The 23,962-nt window shown below is 35.0% G+C and overlaps 1 protein-coding gene across 10 annotated transcripts in view; it reads left to right on the forward strand.

Annotated features, from left to right (window-relative positions):
* BCAS3 (BCAS3 microtubule associated cell migration factor) overlaps nucleotides 1-23,962 on the forward strand; it is a 598,224-nt gene that overhangs the window by 179,270 nt on the left and 394,992 nt on the right. For all 10 annotated transcript variants that reach the window (XM_035026671.1, XM_035026672.1, XM_035026670.1 and 7 more), the window contains exon 13: nucleotides 10,691-10,784. In XM_035026671.1, the coding sequence (XP_034882562.1) occupies nucleotides 10,691-10,784 (94 nt within the window). The remainder of the gene's footprint in view (nucleotides 1-10,690; nucleotides 10,785-23,962) is intronic.

Raw genomic sequence — 23,962 nt, forward strand, 5'->3', positions numbered from 1 at the left:
CAGTTAATGCAATCCCTAACAAAATACCATCAACTTTTTTTCAAAGAAATGGAACAAATAATCCTAAAATTTGTATGGAACCAGAAAAGACCCTGAATAGCCAGAGGAATGTTGAAAAAGAAAAGCAAAGCCAGTGGCATCAGAATTCCAGACACCAAGCTCTATTACAAAGCTGTCATTTTCAAGACAGTATGGTACTGGCACAAAAACAGGCACATCGATCAATGGAACAGAATAGAGAGCCCAGAAATGGACCCTCAACTCTATGGTCAACCAATCTTGGACAAAGCAGGGAAGAATGTCCAATGGAAAAAAGACAGTCTCTTCAACAAATGGTGTTGGGAAAATTGGACAGCCACATCTAGAAGAATGAAACTGGACCATTTCCTTACACCACACACACAAAAAGACTCAAAATGGTTGAAAGACCTAAATGTGAGACAGGAATCCATCAAAATCCTTGAGAACACAGGCTGCAGCCTCTTCTACCTCAGCTGCAGCAACTTCTTCATAGAAACATCGCCAAAGGCAGGGGAAGCAAGGGCAAAAATAAACTATTGGGACTTCATCAAGATAAAAAGCTTTTGCACAGCAGAGGAAACAGTCAACAAAACCAAAAGACAACTGACAGAATGGGAGAAGATTTTTGCAAATGACATACCAGATAAAGGGCTAGTATCCAAAATCTATAAAGAACTGATCAAACTCAACACCCAAAGAACAAATAATCCAATCAAGAAATGGGCAGAAGACACGAACAGACATTTCTGCAAAGAAGACATCCAAATGGCCAACAGACACATGAAAACGTGCTCAGCATCACTCGGCATCAGGGAAATATGAATCAAAACCTCAATGAGATACCACCTCAGACCAGTCAGAATGGCTAAAATTAACAAGTTAGGAAACGAAAGATATTGGTGAGGATGCAGAGAAAGGGGAACCCTCCTAAACTGTTGGTGGGAATGCAAGCTGGTGTGCCACTCTGGAAAACAGTATGGAGGTTCCTCAAAAAGTTGAAAATAGAGCCACCGTATGACCCAGCAATTGCACTACTGGGTATTTACCCCAAAGATACAAATGTAGGGATCCGAAGGGGCACATGCACCCCAGTGTTTATAGCAGCAATGTCCACAATAGCCAAACCATGGGAAGAGCCTAGATGTCCATCAACAGATGAATGGTTAAAGAAGATGTTTGTGTGTGTATATATACACACATACATATACAATGGAATATTATGCAGCCATCAAAAAAAATGAAATCTTGCCATTTGCAATGATGTGGATGGAACTAGAGGGTATTATGCTAAGCGAAATAAGTCAATCAGAGAAAGAGAAATGGTAGGAGTTACATCTCATTGATATCAGGAATTTGAGAAACAACACAAAGAATCATAGGAGAAGGGAAGGAAAAATGGAAGAAGACGAAACCAGAGAGGGAGACAAACTATACAGACTAATCAGGAAACAAACTGAGGGTTGATGGAGTGGAGGGCGGTGGGAGGGATGGGGTGGCTGGGTGATGGACGTCGGTGAGGGTATGTGCTATGGTGAGCGCTGTGAATTGTGTAAGACTGATGAATCATAGACCTATACCCCTGAACCAAATAATACATTATATGTTGATTAAAAAAAAAGACACATTAGTAAACAATGCAGAAAAACCACTGTCATTGAGAAGAATACAGTGTGAGCATGCTTACCATCTAATTTAATTTAAAATATTAAATAGAAACAAAACAGAACAAATTATTGATGAATTATGATGGTTACAAGTGACAATAATGTAAATAATATCAAATTTTATTACACATTTATTTATAAGTATGAAAAAATTCACAAAGTCGCAAAGTGATTGATACATACATGGTAATGCATATTATCAAATCCTATATCTTCAGATAATGGAGAAACATTTAGAAGGAGTGATTATAAACATGGAAAAATATGTGACATAATGTAAATCTTGCTGGTGAGAAACCTGTTGGGTTTTGTTTTCTCCCCTCATGTACCCATAAAAATTATTTTCGTTTGTCTCAATAGTCTTGAATTTTAAAATACATTTCTGAAGGGAAGATAATTTCAAAATTCTAATAGTTTGTGATCGTTACTACAAAAAATCTAATCTAAAGTTGATTATTAGAATAGTATAAGAGTAGAGCAACATTTGTGAAATAGAAATTATTTTATTGGGGTGCCTGGGTGGCTCAGTCGGTTAAGCGTCTGCCTTCGGCTCGGGTCATGATCCCAGATCCTGGGATCGAGCCCTGCATCGGGCTCCCTGCTCGGCAGGAAGTCTGCTTCTCCCTCTCCGACTCCCCCTGCTTGTGTTCCCTCTCTTGCTGTCTCTCTCTGTCAAATGAATAAATAAAATCCTAAAAAAATATTTTATCTATAACATATATTTAATTCTGTTTTCAGAACATAATGTCTAGAAGCTATGTGAGTCTTAAAAGTATTAACCCTAAATATTGCATGTTCTTTTTAGAAAATCTGCTTCCAGTATATGGTTCTATATCTGATGAAAGATTACCTTTGACCACTATTCATGTACTGTTTCCTGTAGTAAGATCAAGTGGCCTTTCAAAAGCACATGAACTCTACTGCAGTGAAAAGATAAAAAAAAAATCTTTGAAATTCTGGGTTATTTAATTTAGCTGTTATATTTTATTTGAAATCAGAATAATAGTCATTCTCTACCTCTCCTATGTTAACTTTGTGGTTCACCAAATATCTTATAGTGCAGGCTTGTATTCTTTTTTAAAACTCTTTTAAAAGACGTGCTAGCAAACTTTTCAGTTGACTAATGCATTTTTTTAAGTTGTGTTAATTAGCTCAAGTTGATAGACACAGACAGATGTTAATTTTCTTTCTTAATTGGAATTAAATATTTAAACCCTTAGTGTTTTATGAGTGTTAAGGTAAAAAATATTTTCTTTTGTCCTTTGATTCTTAATTAATTTACCTCCAAGGCCACCCACATTTACTGCATAGTAACAATCCTCCTCAACATTGTTTGGTGAGTCTAAGAAGTCTGTTAAGCATCTACCATTTGTTGACAGACAGATTTGTGGTCATTTAGAAACAGAAAATGTTATCTCATTATTTTTCATGAAATAGAGGTGTAACTCAATTTGTTTTATTATATTTAAGTGTAGGAACATGTAAAAAGAAAATCTTTAATTATATTAAAAAGCATAGCATTAGGCCTTATGTTATCAAATGTCGCCCCCCCCCCCTCCGTTCTTTATTAACTTTTTTAAGTTTAAAATGGAATTCTCAGATTTGGAATATGGAAATGAACTGGAGGTTGTGGAGTTGCAAAAGATCATTTTTCCTTGGTAAAGGAATTGTTAACACTTGAAACAAGTAAAGTTGTTTATTAGGAAATAAGAATTACAGAATTGTTAGCTTTTAAAAGTTAGAAGTTAAAAAGTGTTGCCCAACCTGAAAACTGCTATCTTTTCTATATTTGTTGAGATCATAATCTCTTTTCATTCCCACTTATAACGTTCTGAAATTTTAATTGATTTTAAGGTTCTATTATAAAGCAGGAAATAAATTGATGTTCAATAAATGGTAAGTTGCTATGTGCATTTTGAAAGAATTATAAATATTTTTTAAAGCAACAAGATTTCCCGAGTATAATACTGTCCTCCTTTCTTTTATTAATGTGAATCTGTTTTTTGTCAAGAAGACATTTTTGTCTCTGATACATAGTTCAGTTGGAGTACAGGGCTGTTTTTAGGTTATGCTGGATTGTATTAAAAAGACTTCAGGGGTTATTGTCATAGATTTATCACTTCAAGCCCTTTCCAACTGATATTTGACCTTAGCTATAATGTTTTTCCTTTTCCATATATATCTCAGGAGCTGAAGCTGACATTATGTTCACTTTTGCTGTTTAAGTCCATTGAGGCTTTAATAAAGATATTTTCATGTTTACAGTGGCATCGTATAAAATTTGATTCACCATCTTTCTAATGCTAAATTGATTAGTTTGATTTTATGTTGACGGGATCATTGTGTGGTAACTGCATTAAGGAGGAGTGGATTTGATTGACTTCGTGTCCATTTTTAAATCTGTGTTACTTGTTTTATTTAAAAGCATTTTGTGGCTAAGATAAGCTAAGTGGTATAATATGCCTTTACACATTTATATAATTGAAGTTAGCAGTGTGGCAAAGTCTCTAATCAAAGGAAAATGCTCCAGAATGATGACATAAACTTGAGCTATTTCTTTCCCTGGGTACAGCTGTTATTCATAATAATTTAATGGCTCCTGAAGTGTTTTGTCTTTTTGTTCACATGATAAAGGCTTATCCACCTTGTATCAATTAAAGTGCTTTGATGAATTTTAATATAGTCAAGTTGTTATTACATATACTAAGAAGTTCAGCCTGCTTAGTTAATGGACGAGTAAAAGGTGCATGTCTTAGGACAATTGTATTGGGATATCTTTTCTATTACTAATTTGATGTTTTAGGCAAGGTGATAATGCAATGGAGAGAATCCTTCCAAAAGTATCTGGTTGTTGTATTTGTGAAGCTCATAAAGAGAAGATACAAAGAATCTTACACAGTGGTATGAGGCTTTGCTGTGCCCCGAGATTAATGTGCCTTTTTACTAGACAGCTTCTGTATTGGTACCATTAAATAGAGTACTAACTACTAATTATGTTGGAGAGGAAGATATATAGGGTTATAATATATGTAAGGAAAGGGAATCTTGTAAAATTGAGTTAAAATAGTGAAATGGGGAAAAGACCAATATTTCACAGAAAAAAATAAAACATACAAATTTTCCCTGACTTAAAATATCTTGACTTAATGATTTTTCAACTTTACAATGATGTGAAAGTGATATAAATTCAGTAGAAACCGTACTTTGAATTTTGAATTTTCCCTAGTTCAGTGATACATGTATAGTATTCTCCTGTGATGCTGGACAGCGGCGGCCAGCTACCAGCCCCTAGTCAGCCATGTGATCAGGAGGGTGAACAATGGATACACCCACACAACCATTCCCACTTCCCTCCTCTTTGCCCCCACCAAACTGGGAAATAAACCCGAAGGCCAGAGGTAGAAGGGGCCACATCTTAGCCTGCACTCCACTTTATTCTGAAGCCTAACAGGGCCCAGAATCCACGGGTCCCAACGGGTCCCTGCTGTTGGCTGGGAGAAGCTGGGAGAGCTCTGTTTGTGGTAAGGGCCAATAAGCAGAAATGAGAGCCCTCATATGCTGTTGGTGGGAATGTAAATTTGTGTAGGTGCTTTGGAAAAGAGTTACCATATGACTTAGCAATTTGTCTTCCAGATATACCCAAAAGAAATGAAAATACATGTCCATGAATGTTCATAGCAGCATTATTTGTAATGGCTAAAAAGTAGGAGCAACCCTAATGTACATCAACTGATTGGTAGATGGATAAATAAAATGTGGTATATACATACAATGTGATATTCTTCTGCAACAAAAAGCATGTTCCAATGTGGATGAGTCTTGAAAATAATATGCTTTGTGAAAGAAGCCAATCACAAAAGAGTATATGTTGTACAATTCCATTTATATGAAATGTCCAGAAGAAGCAAATCAATAGAAAGAGAAAATAGATTATAGTTGCCCAGGGCTGGGAGTTTGGAAGAAATGGGGAAATGTGGGGAAACTGTTAATGATTATGGGGTTTCTTTTGGTGATGAAAATGTTCTAGATTTGGTTGTGGTGATGGTTCTACAATTATGTGAATACACCATATATCCCAGAGCAAACCCTTAGTATATTTAACAAACTTGGTTTAACACACTTTCCCAGAGACTACTCCTATAAGACTTCTTTTCCTTTTCTTAATTTTCTCACTTAATATGTATAAGACTGATGAATCACGGATCTGTATCCCTGAAACAAATAATATATGTTAATAATTAAAAAAAAAGAAAGTCAACGGAACAACTAAAAAGAAAGATTAGAAAAATAACTTACAATGCATGTTTTCCCGCCAGTTGTGGTAAAATATGCATAACATAAAATTTGACATTTAGCTATTTTTAAGTTTACAATTCAGTGGCATAAGTATATTCACCATATTATACAACCATCACTGTTCTCCATTCTAGAACTTCTTTATCATCTGGATTCATTATACTGTAACTCCCCAACCCCCTGTCCCTACGGTCCCTGGTGACCATCATTCTGATTTCTGCCTCTGGTAGATTGCCCATAATTAAAAAGAGTACAATACAAAGTGTTGGAAAGGATGTGGAGAAATTGGAAACCTCATACTTTACTGGTGGAAATATAAAATGATGTAGCTATTTTGGAAAACTGTTAGTTTCTTTAAAAGTTCAGCATATGTTTATCATATCACTGAGCAAATTCAATTCTAGGTCTCTCCCCAAGAGAAATAAAAACACGTTCACAAAAATATGTATACATAGATACTCATAACAGACTATGCATAATAGTAATCAAATAGAAATAATCCAAATTGCCAAGAATTGGTGGGTGAACCCACATGTTGTGAGATACCTCCATACAGTGGAATACAACTCAGCAATATAAAGAAATGTATGATTCCTGAAACAACATGGTTGGACTGTAAAAATTATATAAGTGAAAGAAAATAGAAGGCAAATTGCATGATTCTTACTTTCTTAAAGATCTCATTTATTTATTTGTCAGAGAAAGAGAGCACAAGCAGGGGGAGTGGCAGGCAGAGAGAGAAGCAGGCTCCCCGCTGAGGAAGGAGCCAGATGTGGGACTCGATCCCAGGACCCTGGGATGATGACCTGAGTCGAAGGCAGACGATTAACTGACTGAGCCACCTAGGTGTCCCTGCTTGATTCTATTTATATGAAAAATTTTCAAAATTTTTAGAAAAAGCAAAAAGATAACATATACATAGGGTTTGCCTGGGGCTTAGGGTTAGAGATCTACCATAGGGTTAATATGAAGACATTTTTTGGGTGAAGGAAGAATTCTATATCTAGGATGTGGTAATGGTTATGCAGTTGTATAAACTTACTGAGCATTAAATTTATACATTATTAAAATGTATTAAATGGGTGATTTGAGTGTATAAATTTACTGATGATTGGGGAATGACTATCAGTTATGGTGAAGAGGTAAGCAAATCTTCTCCCTAGAAAATAAGTACATTACTTGAAAGAATTTTCAAAAATTACTATTTGGGGACTCTGGATATCAACCAAAAACTAAGAATGAAATGATAAACATGTAAAGATTCTAGAGTTTTGATAACAGTAAAAGGAGAAATGGCCTTTTTGCCTGAGGCTGCTCTTATTCACATCTGCCTGGAGTTTGGTGAGTGTGATAGTTTTACCAGAGTAAAGTGGGCCAGATGAACAAGCTATTTCTCTTTTAGGCAGGGGATTTACTTGATTTGGAGTAGTATGTTAGAAGCCAAGCCCCAAAATATTTCCATTAAAAGTAGTAAATTTGGTAGGTGATGAATAAGGGATAATGTGTGGCTTGGCTAGCCTGAGATTGCAGTTCAGTTTGGGGCCAATTTGAAGAACAGAGAGGAAAAATGTTGGTGAAATATAAATAGAGCCTCAAGATCTTTGGAACAATATCAAGGGTACCAACATATGTGTAATTGGGATCTCAGAAAGAGAGGTGATAAAGGGTCAGAAAGACATTTGAAGAAATGAAATATATAAATATTTATCTTTCTCTTCCATTAATTTTTTTTTTAAAATTGTTTTAGGGAATAATTATAACCTGTTTCTCAGTTGATAATACATATGACAACAGTAGCACAAAGGAATGGGGAGGAAATACAGCTATACTGGAGCAAGGAGCTATAATTTATTGCAATTAAGTTTGTAATTAATGGACAATCTTGTAATCCATGTAGCACCTTGCAACCTATATAGCAACCACTAAAAAATTACTCCAAAAAATCAACAGAAGAATTAAAATGGTGACATTAAAAATAATTAACACAAAAAAAGAGGATCAGAAGTATAATAAACACCTGAGACAAAATAAATAGCAAAATGGCAGAACTAAATCCAATTATGTGCATAATTATATTAAGTATAAATGGATTCAAGTTAAAAAACAGTGATTATCAGACCAGAATCATTCAGATTTGAAGACATAATTGGTTGAAATAAAAGGTTTGGAGAAATGTACCATGCAAACTATAACCGTAATAGGACAAGAGTGGCTATATTAATATCAGACAAAATACTTTAGTCAAAAAATAGTGCCAGAGAGAAAGATATTTCATAATAACAAGAGGGCCAGTGTAATAGGTAGATAAAACAAATATTAATGTGTAAACACCTACAGCATAGCCCAACAAACATTGAGCAAAGTCCAGCAGATTGAAAGGAGAAATTATAGCTATCATTTACAGCTTGAGATTTAAATACTTTGCTCTCAATAATTGATAGGAAAAACTAGATAAAATTTGTGAAGATTTATGAGACTCGATTAACCCTATCAACCAGCACAGTGTAACACTCCCTCCCCCAAACCTGTAGAATTTTTATTCTTTTCAAGAACATCTGGAATGTTTTCCAAGATAGACCTTATGGTTGGACATAAAACAAACCTAAATAGCTTTAAAACGATTAAAATCATGCAAAGTATGTTCCCTGTGAACTATGGAAATCAATAACAGAATGAAATTATGGAAATCTCCCAATATTTGGAAATAAAACAACACACCTACCTATAAATAACTCATGCGTCAGAGAAGGAATCTCAAGGAAATTAGAAAATATTTTGAATGGAATGAAAATAAAAAGTGAACATATCAGAATTATGAAGTGCAGCTATTCACTTGCGTAGAGGGAGATTTTTAGCTTTAAATGCTTATAGTAGAAAAGAAAAACGGGGGGCGCCTGGGTGGCTCAGTTGGTTAAGTGACTGCCTTCGGCTCAGGTCATGATCCTGGAGTCCTGGGATCGAGTCCCACATTGGGCTCCCTGCTCAGCAGGGAGTCTGCTTCTCCCTCTGACCCTCCCCCGTCTCATGCTCTATCTCATTCTCTCTCTCAAATAAATAAAATCTTTAAAAAAAAAAAAGAAAAGAAAAATGGTCTGAAACTAATAGTCTTCGATTTTCCCTTTTTCTCATCTGAAAAAGAGCAAATTATAACCAAGCAAAACAAATGAAGTAAATACTAAAAATACGAACAGAAGTAAAAAAAAAAAAATAGCAAACAGTGCAATATTGGGGAAAATCCAAAATTGGTTCTTTGAAAAGATCAACAAAATTGATCCTCAAAAAGTTAAAAATAGAATTATCATATGATCCAGCAATCTGGCTTCTGGGTTAATATGCAGAAGAATTCAGAGCAGGATCTCGAAGAGATATTTACACACCCACATTCATTGCAGCATATTCATGGTAACCAGGATGTGGAAGCAATCCATATATCTATCGCTGGGTGAATGGATAAAGAAAAATGTGATATATACATACTATATAATAATATTATACAGCCTTAAAATAGAGGGAAATCTCATGACATGTTACAGCATGGACAAACCCTAAGGACATTTTCCTAAGGGAAATAAGCCAGTAACAAAAGTGCAAATATCTATTCTTTCCATTATTTTCACTCTCTAAAATAATCATAGAAACAAAACAGAAAGGTGGTTACCAAGGGCTAGGAAGGGAGGAGAAAGAATTAGTGTTTAGTGGGTATAGAGTTTCAGTGTTGCAGATGAAAAAGTTGTAGAAATCTGTTACACAACAGTCTGAATGTACTTAACATACTGAACTGAACACTCAAATATTGTTAAGATGGCAACAATGATCTATGCACAAAAAATTGATAAATCTGTGGCTTCACTGAATTGCTGGTTTGAGTCAGAGCAATAAGGCAAGAAAATTAAAGCATTAAGATAGGAAAGGATGACAAATCAGACATTTCTATATAATGGATTGTTGTAATGGTTATAGTACTGTATAAAATCATTGAATTATAAACATAAAATAGGCAACTTTCATGGTATGTGAATTATACCTTTGTAAAACTCTTCACACTAAAAGAAAAATTAATGTTGCCCGTGTAGGATTAGTTCCTGGTGTACTTTAGATTATTTAGGGGCACCTGGGTGGCTCAGTCAGTTAAGCATCTGCCTTCAGCTCAGGGTCCTAGGATCGAGTCCCGCATCAGGCTCCTTGCTCAGCAGGGATCCTCTTTCTCCCTCTGGCTGCCACTCCCATTGCTTGTGCTGCACGCACGTGTCCTCTCTCTCTCACAAATAAATAAAATCTTAAAAAATATTTCTAGATTAAATGTTTTATGTCTGAATATCATGACCCGATAATGATCTAGTCATGAGCAAGCATTTTCCAGCAGGCCATAACACAATAAGAACTGTATGTTCTTTGGATGAAGCTCTCCATGGCTGACTTTATGCTTTTTGTTTTCTTCTGAACCTCTACTCCAAGAAATTATTGTCTCTGTCATTTACAGTAAAGCCAATCAACTGTTCCTAGAGTTTATATGATTGATCTACTGGGGCATATATCTTTTCCTCATTCCTAAAGGGACCTTCTCACCTTATAGTGACAAGAATAATCTTCCAATATAGTGGAAGCATGTTATTTGGTCAGGGGTATCGTGGTGTAGCTGTGTATATCTTCAGGCTCAGTGATTGGTGAGTAAAGCTTAACTTCCATTTGCCTTTTTTCTTTCTGTAAAGGTGCTTGTGAGCGAGGATTCTGACAGTGATGGTATTGTGGCCCACTTTCCTGCTCATGAAAAACCAGTGTGCTGTATGGCGTTTAATACAAGTGGTATGTCCTTTAAAAAAAATTTTTTTTTTGCCATTTATATCATGGGTTTTTCAACCAATTTTTTTTAGAAATGGAAAATATGAAATATGGAATCTGACTTTTCTTATATGGGTCAGTGTATATCAGAAAAGTAAGTAGTGTTCAGTAAGTGGTTCTTGAATGAATTAATTTAAAATAAAAATTTAGAAATCCTCTAAGTATTAGTTTTGCTCTCAAGAAGGTGGTAAACAATGCTGTTGAGTTACATTAATTTCTGTATCATAATTAAGCCAAGAATTTCAATATTCCAGACTACATATTAATGTATGTAAGTGGTACTTTCTTTGTAACTTCAAGTTTCCTTTTCATTTTGTAACATATTATAAACTACTTGTATTTTTGCCTGTTTTTTGGTGGTAGTTTCTGTTTTTCTGCTTGTCCTTAAGGCATTTGATAAGGAGAGATGTTATAGTATATGGAATGCCCTACTACTTTTCATTTTCTTTCTCCAAACTTTTTGTTATGTAAGGTTTCAAACATAAAAATAGATTTAAAAGATAGATAGTACTGGGTGTTGTACGCAAGCAATGAATCATGGAACACTACATCAAAAACTAATGATGTAATGTATGGTGATTAACATAACATAATAATAAATAAAAATAAAAATACATCAAAATGGTAAAAAAATAGATTTAAAAGAGTATAATAATGACCCATGAATAAGTGAATAAGTAGGTGTTCACATTTCAAATGTATAATAAATATATGTGTATACAGATGTGTATACATATATCTATATACTTGTACACCCATGTATGTGTAATATATATACATAGGCATGTTGTATTTTGTTGAATCATTTGAATTTAAGTTACATATTTGATGACATTTCACCAGACTACAAATTAATCATACATTTCCTAAGAATTGGACCTTTTCCCATGTAACCAGATATTGTAGTTCAGAAATTTAACACGTTATATTATCTAATATCCAAGCCATAATCTAAAATTTCCCAATTATCTCAAAAATGTGTCCTGCAAAATAATGTAATATGATACTGTGTTTGATCACATGGATATGTTAGTAGCCCATCAAAATATCTACATTTTGGAGCTGGTTTTTCTTGTGGAGATTAGCAAGTAATCTGTAGAGTGTTACTTTGGCTTCATTTCTGAAACAACTTTTATTTAATAGCGTTGTTACATGGAAGGCTGTAGAATGGTGGTTTTTCTAATTCTGTCATGTTTTCTGCATGATTAACTGCTGTTCTTCTATAAAAAAACGAGTTTTTTCTCATCAACCAGGAATGAACCATAGTTTTCGTGTGTGTAAAGGGCAAGATACACGCTTAATTCTTTCTCTCTACCAATTTTCATGGTTAGGAATTGATTTAATACTTAGAGTGGTATAATTCCACTCTAGTGGAGCTATTTTTAAAATACTTTAAGTAAAAGATAAAATTGCTCTTTTGCTTTCAGAGCTGAAGTAATCTTCATAAACTTATAATCTTTTCTGATCTTACCCCTTTGGTTGATGGATCTAAAGAGATTGTCATTTTTATCTTATTCTGCAGAAATGATCCTATTAGTTAAAATTGATGGAAAGACCCATCTTTTTTCCCTTTTCATCTTTTCAAATAAAGAATGATGGTAAGAGGATAATATAGAGTATTTTGAATAATCTCCCTTCTAATATCTTAATTAGTCATTTTTGATAGAGAGGAAGATTTTGCAGTGATTGTTGATCAGTAGGATTGATTTAATTAATGAAGACAAAGATTTATGGAAATGTTCTGAATGTTATGGGAATTAAGTTAAATTTGAAGAAACAATCTGGAAGTTATGTCACTTACAGCACTCCACTTGGAGTAACCAGTATGACTCATTTTGATAGTCCATCTGTTATGTCAAATCTCCTTTGTATTAATGTATATTTCATATTACCATAGTCAGAGTGTTTCAGACATTGGAAGCTGTATTTTTTCCTGCCTGTGGCTTTCCATTAAAATAAGAACATCCTATATAACCTAAAGAATATTTTAGTTATTTCTTTCATTGTCTAACAATGAGTTCTGGAAAACCAGTTTTCTATGATTTCATAATTTTGATGTACATTTTTTATTTGATTTCTATTTGAATTCCCAAATTTGTGTTTTTATGGTAAGATTAATAATTTTTATATTTATACCTACTTTTTTTGTGTTCCTAATGTACTAGTTGTATAACTCTATGATATAATTTATCTTGGGATAATCATTTCCTTAAATACTTGTTTCCCTACCTATCCTCTGGGTTCCGCTTTACATTAGGGTTCACTCTTGGTGGTCTACGTTCTGTCAGTTTTGACAAATATATAATGGCATGTATCCACCATTATAGTACTATACAGAATAGTTTCACTGCCCTTAGAATCCCCTTTGCTCTTGTTCATCCCTCCCTCCCTCAACCTTTCACAACCAGTAATCCTTTTACCGTTTCCATAGTTTCAGTTTTTCCAGAATGTCACATAGTTGGAATCTTACTGTATATAGTCATTTCAGATTGGCTTCCTTCATTTACTAATATGCATTTAAATCTCCTCCATGTCTTTTCATGCCTTGATTGCTCATTTCTTTTTAGTGCTGAATAACATTTCATTGTGTGGACATACCATAGTTTATTTGCTATTTGTGTATCTTCTTTGATGAGGTGTCTGTTCAGATCTTTTGTCCATTTTTAATTGGGTGGTTCATTTTTTTTTAAAGATTTTATTCATTTATTTGACAGAGAGAGACATAGCGAGAGCAGGAACACAAGCAGGGGGAGTGGGAGAGGGAGAAGCAGGCTTCCCGCAGAGCAGGGAGCCCGATGTGGGACTTGATCCCAGGACCCTGGGATCATGACCTGAGCCGAAGGCAGACGCCCAACGACTGAGCCACCCAGGCGCTGGTGGTTCATTTTTTAATTGTTGACTTTTAAGAGTTCTTTGTATATTTTGGATAACAGTCTTGTGTTAGATATGTGTTCTGTAAATATTTCCTTGCAGTCTTTGGTTTGTCTTCTTATTCTCGTTTTTTAAAGATTGATTGATTGATTGATTGATTGATTGATTTGACAGAGAGAAAGATAGTGAGAGAGGGAACACAAGCAGGGGGAGTGGGAGAGGGAGAAGCAGGCCTCCCGTGGAGCAGGGAGCCCGATGCGGGGCTCGATCCCAGGACCTGGGATCATGACCTGAGCCGAAGGCAGATGCTTAACGACTGAGCCACCCAGGCGCCCCTGTCTTCTTATTCTCTGGAAAGTGTTTTTTGAAGATCAGAACTATTTAATTTTAATGAAGTCCAGCTTATCAGTTATTTCTTTTATAGATCATTCATTTGGTGTGTATATAACCTCTTTAAAACATATAAATTGACATTCTTCTGCTGTTGTATTCTTAAGTCAATCTTACATTGAATGTTGTAATTTCTTGAAGGGAAGATCATTTTATGAGAACTATTTTATGAGTTTTAAGATCTCTTTTATTTTTTTTCTTGAATCTCAAATGAGGCTTCTTAACTTCTATCTAGGATCTGGGAGGTCCATGGATAGAATTCAGAGAGTATGTCGACTTAGGAAAAAAACTACATCTTTATTTTTTCTAATCTCTGATGAAAATTTCCTTCACTTATGAATATGTAAAATAAACCAATGGAGTATTAGCTGTACTGATGAGTTTATGAGCAGTAAAAATAACAGATGTTTTCACATCATTTCTACCTTATTTATATAATTCTTTCAATATTCCTTATGGTTCAAAATTATGGTAGACCCTATATTTTAATATATAACAAAAAGCACATATTCTGCATGTCAGTTTTTAAAATCACAAGTATTTTACTTTGTCTTAAAAATATATTATTCTGAGAAAGATGTTCCTAGGCTTCACCATATTGCTAAAAAGGTTCATGGCACTAGAATGTTTAAGAGCCTGTTATCCAAAGGTTTATGCTTGGTGTGATTTCACCTTTCTAAACACATTGGAAGCTAGCACTTTCACTGGAGATGCCATTCACATTGCCTGGCTCAGGCTTGGTGATTGAGTTAAGAAGTGACATTCCCTAGTCATGGAATCTGCTGATGTGATAGAGACTTAAAACAAGGAAGGAAAATCCTTTGTGAGTAAGGACAGAATGCCAGGAGATGAATATTAATTTGGTTTCAACTACTGGGGAACGTTCTTTAACGGAAGTCAGTTCTAATCTGTAACCTAAAAGACAGTTAGCTAGGGAATAATGATTCTGTGTCTGGTATATAAATAAATATTAGTTGAATGAATGAGGCAAGAAAAATATGGCACATTTGACATAGATTGTGGAGCAGAGTCTATACAGTGGACTCATCCGTTTATTATGTGGCAGATATATTTTTCAATGTGTCATCATTTCTGCAACATTTTATAAATGCTTTGTACCTGTTTAAATATTAGAATTAAATGGAGGGTTCATAACTCAGCAACCACTCACAAAATTGGCTTGCAAAATCTTTCATAGAAGATTGTGGAGATTTCATGCAACTGCTTGCAATTCATCTTAGTTATTTACTGTTCAGCTCTGAGTATTTTTGCTACTCAGAATATGACTGTTATGGCTTGAGTATAAGTGAGTGTGTGTATAAAAGATTCAATTCTCACTGATTTGAAAGCCTCGGCTTTTTTTTTTTTTTTTTTTTAAGCTGGTGACTGAGTTGTTTCTTATATAATGATATTGGATTCAGCTGTGGCTGCTAACGATTATCCAGCTCCTGTGATTATGTGACATTTTCTTTTGCTTGTATAGTTTCTGTATTATATTTCTTGTTTTATCTTAACCCTCTTAGATTGAGACAGATACACCTACATACACATGAAATGTTTGAAGCAAGAGGCTGGCATTGCCATTTGTAAATGCATGGATACCTTAGTGGTTGTTTTTTTCCCCTTTAGTTACTTATGTTATAGTTTTAAAAAATATTTTTGGGAGATCAAATAATGTATTTTCTATTGATCTTTAAATCCTCCAATAAATTTACTTATGTTATAAAATGAGACAGTTTTCTGCTCTCTGATTGAATTAGTTTTATTAGCTTCTGAACTTTTATCAGTTGGTATTTTGTGGAAAGGTATGTAATTTAAGTGGGCCTTAACACAGTGCTTATGATTTTTTTTTACTTAATTTGGCCTTTTCAAAATATAACTTATAGATCCTCTAGTAACACCTTCTAGTTTTTCTTTACGTGTTTCCATACGTGCTTCTAAATTTATTTCTATCAGTGAGTTTTAACAGTTTTGCTCCTCTAATAATTCTTTTACTTGGTTAAAGGCTTTTTCATGGGGTATGTAGTGTGGCCAATAATAACAATAGTGCTTGTTAGAATACTTTTTACAAGTTTAGGGAAGTTCATTAAAAAAAAAGCAAAACAAAACGTAACAAAAATGTTGATGGTGTATTTTTGTTTTTAAACCTGATCTTTCTCTAACAACTTTACCTGAACATATCCCTGTTATACTTACGAATGTAAATAAATTTCTTAGTCTCTTTTATTTTTTTTAGAAAGGCATATTTTTGGATGACAGAATTATTAAAATATCCTGGACATACATCAGAATTCAAGAAGAAACCAGACCTGTTGTACCCCTTCTGGGAAATTTTAGAAGCAATGTAAAATGTACACGATGAAATAACACTCCATTTCTCCTACAGAGAAAATGTAGGTTGTTTGACTGTGTGGTATGCCATTTGGTCTTGTATGGGGCCTATTCAGCAAAGAAATTAAGGGCTGCCATTAAATAGCGTTGTGAAACTTGTAGTTCAGCAGCTGCACGCAGTTTGTTTTTCAATTTCTCCTTCCCATTCTTGTTTATTAGCTGTGACTCTGAGTCCTGAATTAAAACAAATATTTTAGTGGCAACATTTATGATTAGGTTGGAAGTGCCAGAGAGACCTCCAATGCTTAAATCTGGACAGATTTCACTTTGCGTAGTGTAAATTTCTTGCTTTTAATGATTTAAATACACAATGAGTAACGTTTTCTAGAGAGCTTTTTTTTTTTTTAATTAATGAACTTTATTTTTTCGAGCAGTTTCAGGTTCACAGCAAAATTGGGAAGTACAGAGAACTCTCATATAATCCTGCCCTCACCCCAGACTGCCCATACTACTGACATTCCACACCACAGTGGTAGTATAGTTACAGATGATGAGCCTTTATTGACACATCATTATCAACCAAAGTCTGTCGTTTACCTTAGGGTTCAGTCTTGGTGTTCACACATTCTCTGTGTCTTGACAAATTAAAATTGACAAATATCTACCTCTGTAGTATCCTACCAATTAGTTTCATTGCCTAAACGTTTTTCATTGTGTTTGGGACTTCTCAGTTATTATTTCTTTGAACATTTTTTCTGCCTCTTTTTCCTTCTTTGCTACTCATCAATTAATCTTCTTGATGGTGTCTTATAGGTCTCAGGGGCTCTGTTCATTTTTCTTCATTCTTTTTGTCTCAAACTAGATAATCTCAGTTGATTTCTTCTGCCAGGTTCAAATTTGCTATTTGAGCCCCTCTATTGAAGTTATTGTACTTTTGAATTCCAGAATTTCTGTTTGTTTCTTTTTTATAATATTATCTCTTTATTGATATCCTCTACTTGGTGAGACGTAGTTCTCATACTTTCCTTTAATCCCCTAGACATGCTTTCTCTGCATCCTTGCAGGTATTTGCTATTCTCACCATTTTTTATTTTATAAATACTGTTAGATATGGGTAATAGAGGTGATTTGGAGATATTTTTTCCCAGTGAGGAGTTTGTATTTTTATCTTTTTAGCAGGGTCTTTTGCTGAGCAAAATTATTTACTTTTTGTCAAATCAATAAAAAAAGAATTAGTTGGTTTTTGTGTTCATGCCTAAAATATGTACACCAATCTGAGACCTGAAGATTTTTCTCCTATGTAATTTTCTAATAGTTTTCTTGTTTTACATTTTATATTTAAACTTATCATTTTGTGTTAGTTTTTTTGCAGGGGGGCAGAGGGAGAGGGAGAGAGAATCTTAAGCAGGCTCCATGCCCAGCTCGGGGCCCGATGCGGGGCTTGATCTCATGACCCTTAGATCATGACCTGAGCCAAAGTCAGGAGTTGAACACTTAAAACGACTGTGCCACCTAGGTCCCCCATTTTGTGTTAGTTTTTGTATAATGTATTGGATTAGGTCATGGTTCATTTGTTTTGTGTTTTTGCTTTTGTTTTTTGGCTATGGATATCCAAATACTTCATCATTTTTTCAAGATCCCGTTCTTTCTCCATTGAATTTCTTTTGCACTTTTCTCATTAAAGTAACATACTTCTGTGGGATATTTCTGGATTCTTTGATGAAGATGGCTTCTTAGCTTTTTTTCTGTATGGAAATATCTGTATTTTGCCCATAATTTTCAGGAATGTTTTAACTAGATAGGATAGGTTAGTTTGACAGGTGTCTATTTAATTGCTAGCAACTGTCAGCTCTCTTTCTTTGTTCACAGCTTTTAGCATTATTAATCTTTTTAAAAAGATTTATTTATTTGAGAGAGAGAGAGCCCATGTGCACAGAGAGAGAGCGAGAGAGAAGGAGAGGCAGACCCCACCATTGAGCACGGAGCCCGATGCGGGGCTCTATCCCAGGACCCCGAAATCATGACCTGAGCTGAAGGCAGATGCTTAACTGACTGAGCCACCCAGGTGTTCCATTTAACATTATTAATCTCGATCCTCTCAATTAGTTGGGTACAGAGTTGTACTTTTTGGGGGCAGCATTCTAATTTGTGGTGTCAGCTCAAATGGAGCCATTGAAAGTTTTTGAAAAGGTTGCTGAGTTCTTCTTACCCTCACATATTGTGGATTTTTTTTCCTTCTGCTGTTCTGCCTGATATAAGAGAAACTAATTTTCTTTATGTTTTTTGTATTAAACTTACAAGTAGATTTTTAAAGAACTTTGGTTTTGTTTTTTATCAGTGTTGTTTTTGTTATAGGGTAACAACAACAGTCTCTTTTGATTTTACAAATTCAACCCCAAATCCTCTTTGCTGGTCATTGGAGCAGGTAAAATGTTCTCGAGGACCACTAGATGTAGACAGTAACCTGTGTACATGTATTAGCTCGGGTTGCCGTAGCAAAATACCATAGACTGGGTGGCTTAAACAACAGAATTTTTTTTTCCTCACAGTTCTGGAGGCTAGAAGTCCAAGAACAAGATTCCAGCTGATTTGGTTTCTAGTGAGGTGTTTCTTCCTGGCTAACAAATAGTCACCTTCCCTTGTCAGTGTGTCTTCACATGGCTTTTCTTTGGTGCAGGGGAGCAGGGAGAGAGAGAAAGTTCCATGGTCTCTTTCTCTCTTTTTAAATTTTTATTTAATTTTAATTTTTGTTCTTTCTTTAAATTGAAGTATAATTGACATACAATGTTGTATTAGTTGCAGGTGTGTAACATCTTGATTTGACAATTCTGTACCTTACTTAGTGCTCACCATGATAAGTGTAGTTACCATCTGTCACCATACAATGTTATTACAATATTATTGGCTATATTCCTTATGCTGCATTTTTCATGTCCCTGACTTATTTATTTTATAACTGGAGGTTTGTACCTCTTAACCTTTATCTCTTCTGCTCATCCCCCTCCCTTCCCCTCCCCTCTGGCAACCATCAGTTTGTTCTCCTAATTTAAGAGTCTGTTTTTTGTTTATTTGTTCATTTGTTTCATTTTTTTAGATTCCACATTTAAGTGGGATGTGTGGTAGTTCTCTTTCTGACCTACTTCACTTAGCATAGTAACCCTCTAGACCCATGTTGCAAATGGCAAAATCTCATTCTTTTTTATAGCTGAGTAATATTCCTTATTTTATATATAAGTTTATATAACATCTTTATCCACTCATGTATCGATGGACACTTAGGTTGCTTCCATATCTTGGCTATGATAAATAATGCTGCACTATACATAGGGGTGCATATATCATATGGGTGTTCATTATTAATTTTTTTTTTAAAGATTTTATTTATTTGACAGAGAGAGACACAGTGAGAGAGGGAACACAAGCAGGGGGAGTGGCAGAGGGAGAAGCAGGCTTCCCGCCGAGCAGGGAGCCCGATGCGGGGCTCGATCCCAGGACCCTGCGATCATGACTTGAGCCGAAGGCAGACGCTTAACGTTTGTGATGGCTCTTCTTATAAGGACACTAATCATATCAGATCAGGGTCTCACCCTATCACCTTATTTAAACTTAATTACTTCCTTAAAGGTCCCATCTCCAAATATAGCCTGGGTTTCTAAGACTTTCAGTATAGGAATTTGGGGCCTGCACAAATACTGAGTTCATAACAGTAGATCTAAGAATCATTCAGTTACTCTTAGTTTTTAAAAAATCTTACTTGGTCACAGCCCAATTCTAGGTTCTTCTGTTTTTGATTGTTATATCATACTTTTTCCATGTGTTTACTTCCATTTTTAAGATACTCAAGTATTTTGGAAGAAGTGTTAAATGTTAATGATACTGTCATCTTGTATTGTGCTGTCTAAAAGTATTATAACCCAGCACAACTTTACTGCTTCAACCTGTTCTCCTACCTTTTCCCTCCAACATTTAGCCACACTAATTTTTCTCCTTAAACATGTTACATCCTTTTCCGTCTGCCTGAAATCCTCTTTTTACTGGGGTAACTCCTATTTATCTCTTGAGTCCCTTTAAATATCATTTTGTGAAGACCTGCCTGACTCTAAATAAAATGTCATGCCCCCCCCCCCCCACCTTGCCACTTAATTGGGCAAGTTACTTAATCTGCTTGGGTCATCCCCACAACTTCAGTTTGCTCATCAGTGAAATGAGGGGTGATAATGGTGCCTAAAACAATACCAAAAACATAGTGAGACCTCACAAAGTGTAGCTGGCATTGTTTTTATTATTATTAACCTACCTTATCCTAGTTTAAATTTATTTATACCTGAGAGTATCCTTTGAACATGTTTTCTGCTAGAGGTAAGCTTTTACTTTGTCCCCAGGTATTATTTATTATTAGTCTGGTAATTTTCACATAGCCCATAATTTTCACCTGAATAATTACATTAATTAATTTTTTTCTGTCATTACAATCATGGAAAAACTATGGCAGGGCAGAGATAAGGTATTAATTCAATGTAATTACTCATTTGTTGAATAAAACCAAGTTATTTCTCATTTGTGGTTTGAGCAAGAATTGTCTTTTCCCCTAAACTGTGGGAGTGATCCCTGATGGCAAATTGTATTAAATGAAGAAACATATCACTTAAACTTAAGATTGAGATATATAACATATATGTTAAAAATATCTTGTGGAAAATATATCATATTTGTGTAACTACACTAGATTGGCATATTATTAAGTATATTGTCTTTGACATAAAAAAGGCAAGTATTTTTTATTAATTTAATTGGAAATTAGAAATAGAATAATGAAATACTCAACTCCCTGCAGTAAGCCTGACATTTCTAAAATAGACCTGTTGTCTTTAGTTTGGTAAATAATTGATCTGTTTTCCAGAGGCGTTATTTCTGCCAGCTGAGTAGCTGAGAGCTGTGAAGTACAGCACATCTACATTTTAAATAATTGCCCTTCCTTGGCAGGGAAATTGCTTTTCCATCCATTAATAAGAGGAAAATGGATGTTGGGTCTGTAGTAAAGTAGATTAAACATGTACCTCTTTGGATGCTTGACTGCATCTTTAACAGACTTGAAATTTTTCTGGTTAATTAAATGCTATATATTGAAAGGTGATGATGGTCTTGGGTTAATAATTTAAAAAGTTTAGGTTGGATTTTTTTTTTTTCTTTTGCACAGAGTTTTCCCCATTGATCACAGTGAGTGGTCAGAAAAATACCTTATCTTGGTTTTTGTTAACCTATATAATGCCTCAGAGATTTACAGAATTATGTGGCTTCAGATTTTTCCTCTCATCTGACAGCTCCTGGTTTATTACTGCCAGTCACTTATACTGTATCACTAACAATGCAAAGGCAGCTTGAAGAGTTTATTGCTTTTATTTTTTTTTCCCCGAAGAAGGAGCTGTTTCCATTCTAGATTTGTAGTTACTCTCCTCTGTCATCATTTCATAAAATGACGTGTTTTACTCATGTAATGGATTACTCCCTGAAGAATTTGTTCTCTTTGCTCTATGTTCATTGTGGCACAGGACTTGTATGAGAGTCAGTGGTAACTTTGCAGGTTCGATTTACCATAAAGTACAGTAGGCATCATACCCAGGGCCCACGCTAATATTGTGGTCCCACCAGAATGCTTAAAAAAAGCAAAAAAAAAAAAAAAAAAATCTTTTGGGGCTCCTGGGTGGCTCAGTTGGTTAAGCGACTGCCTTCGGCTCAGGTCATGATCCTGGAGTCCCGGGATCGAGTCCCGCATCGGGCTCCCTGCTCGGCGGGGAGTCTGCTTCTCCCTCTGACCCTCCCCCCTCTCATGCTCTCTCTCTCTCATTCTCGCTCTCAAATAAATAAATAAAATCTTTAAAAAAAAAATCTTTTAAGCTAATGGGATACTTTAATATATGTTTAAAACCAGCAACTGTAATCATAAAATATAATTTTAAATATTTTTTCATTGAAGAGGGGGCCCATAAAAGCAAAAATGCCCAAAGCCCATGAAAGTCCTAATGTAGCCCCGGGTCCTGGGTGTCCACTAGTAAGGAGGAGCCCGTCTCCTTCCCCACCATGACTGCCATAATATTTCTAGTTAATTAAACAAAGGTGCTCAGTTAGCACTAAACAAACTAATGAAAGATGTGAATACATATATATATATGCTATGTAGAATGTTAAGCAAACATGTATATACACACACATACCTGTAACACTATGCTACCTGTAACAGATGTAACTATAACGGTAGAAATCCGGTATTAAATTTTGAAGAAGGTAAAGAAGAATATCTATAGTCAAGTACATAGATGCAAAGTAGCCAACGGTGAATTAAACTTTTGCTTATCAGGACAACTTCACTGGTTGTTAAGCAGTGAAGTACTTGAATATTTGTGGTCCCTTCCCATTTCCTCTCCTCCAGAATGTTCTGGCCCTTCCCTGGGTTCAGGCTTGTTTCAGTGTTCTCATTCAGATTTGTATATACTCTTGCCATATGTTAATTATTTTGAACATTGCTCTGAAAACAGTGCAAATATTTCTCAAGGATACATATATTTCAAAGGACATACGTTACATCCAATAGGGTGGGTACTTATGATGGGAAGGGATGGGAATGAGGACTGGGTGCCAGAACGGATGATGAAAAGAAACATGTAAAAACAGTAGTCCATATCAGTATTCAGAATTAATATAATGGGTTTTACAAAAAAACAAAACAAAACAAAAAAACCACAACAATTTAGAGTACCAACAGTATAGAAGAGAATAAAATTATTATTTAATTTAAAATGAACTGATCTTTTGGTTTTCCCTTTGTTGCTTTGATTGTTTTGTGGGAAATTTTGATGGTTGTGGTTGTTTTTGGTCTCTTTATTCAAGTCATTTCTTTTTTTTTTTAAAGATATTTATTTGAGAGAGAAAGAGAGAGAGGGGGGAGAGCAGAAGGAGAGGGAGAGGGAAAGAACCTCAGGCAGAGCCTGACACAGGGTTCAATCTCACAATCCTGAGATCATGACATGAGCTGAAATCAAGAGTCAGATGCTTAACCGATTGAGCCACCCAGGTGCCCCCCAAGCCATATCTTTCTGATGGGCTAAGAAGCCATTACATTTATCTATATAGATACAGATATGTAGAGTGAGGTTGTGCAAAGAATCCCTACCTTGGTGCCCAGTAATCTTTGTTGTATGTCAGTGGTTGTTCTTATAAATAGTCTTTTTGAAATGTAGTTAAGAAGTCATGTTTTGAAATAGTGCAGATAGGTAATGAAATCTAATTTCCAGAGACACTTGGTAATTTGCTAATATTTGACCTATTTGCAAATATACCCAAAATAAAAATACTAAATGATTAACACTTTTATTTTTCATCTAATGATTGTTACATATTTTCTGATCTCCCCTGCTAGAACCTTGATTGAAGTCTGTTAGAGTGTCGTATGTATGCTCTGGAATATATGATTCGTGGTGATTTGACCACCCATTTGGCCAAGCTGCACATCTGAGATTCATTGACCTCTTTCTTGACCCCTCACCATGTATCTG

This window comes from Mirounga leonina, unplaced genomic scaffold (genome assembly GCF_011800145.1).
Source record: "Mirounga leonina isolate KUSES-001 unplaced genomic scaffold, KU_Mleo_1.0 Mir_200, whole genome shotgun sequence".
Lineage (NCBI taxonomy): Eukaryota > Metazoa > Chordata > Mammalia > Carnivora > Phocidae > Mirounga > Mirounga leonina.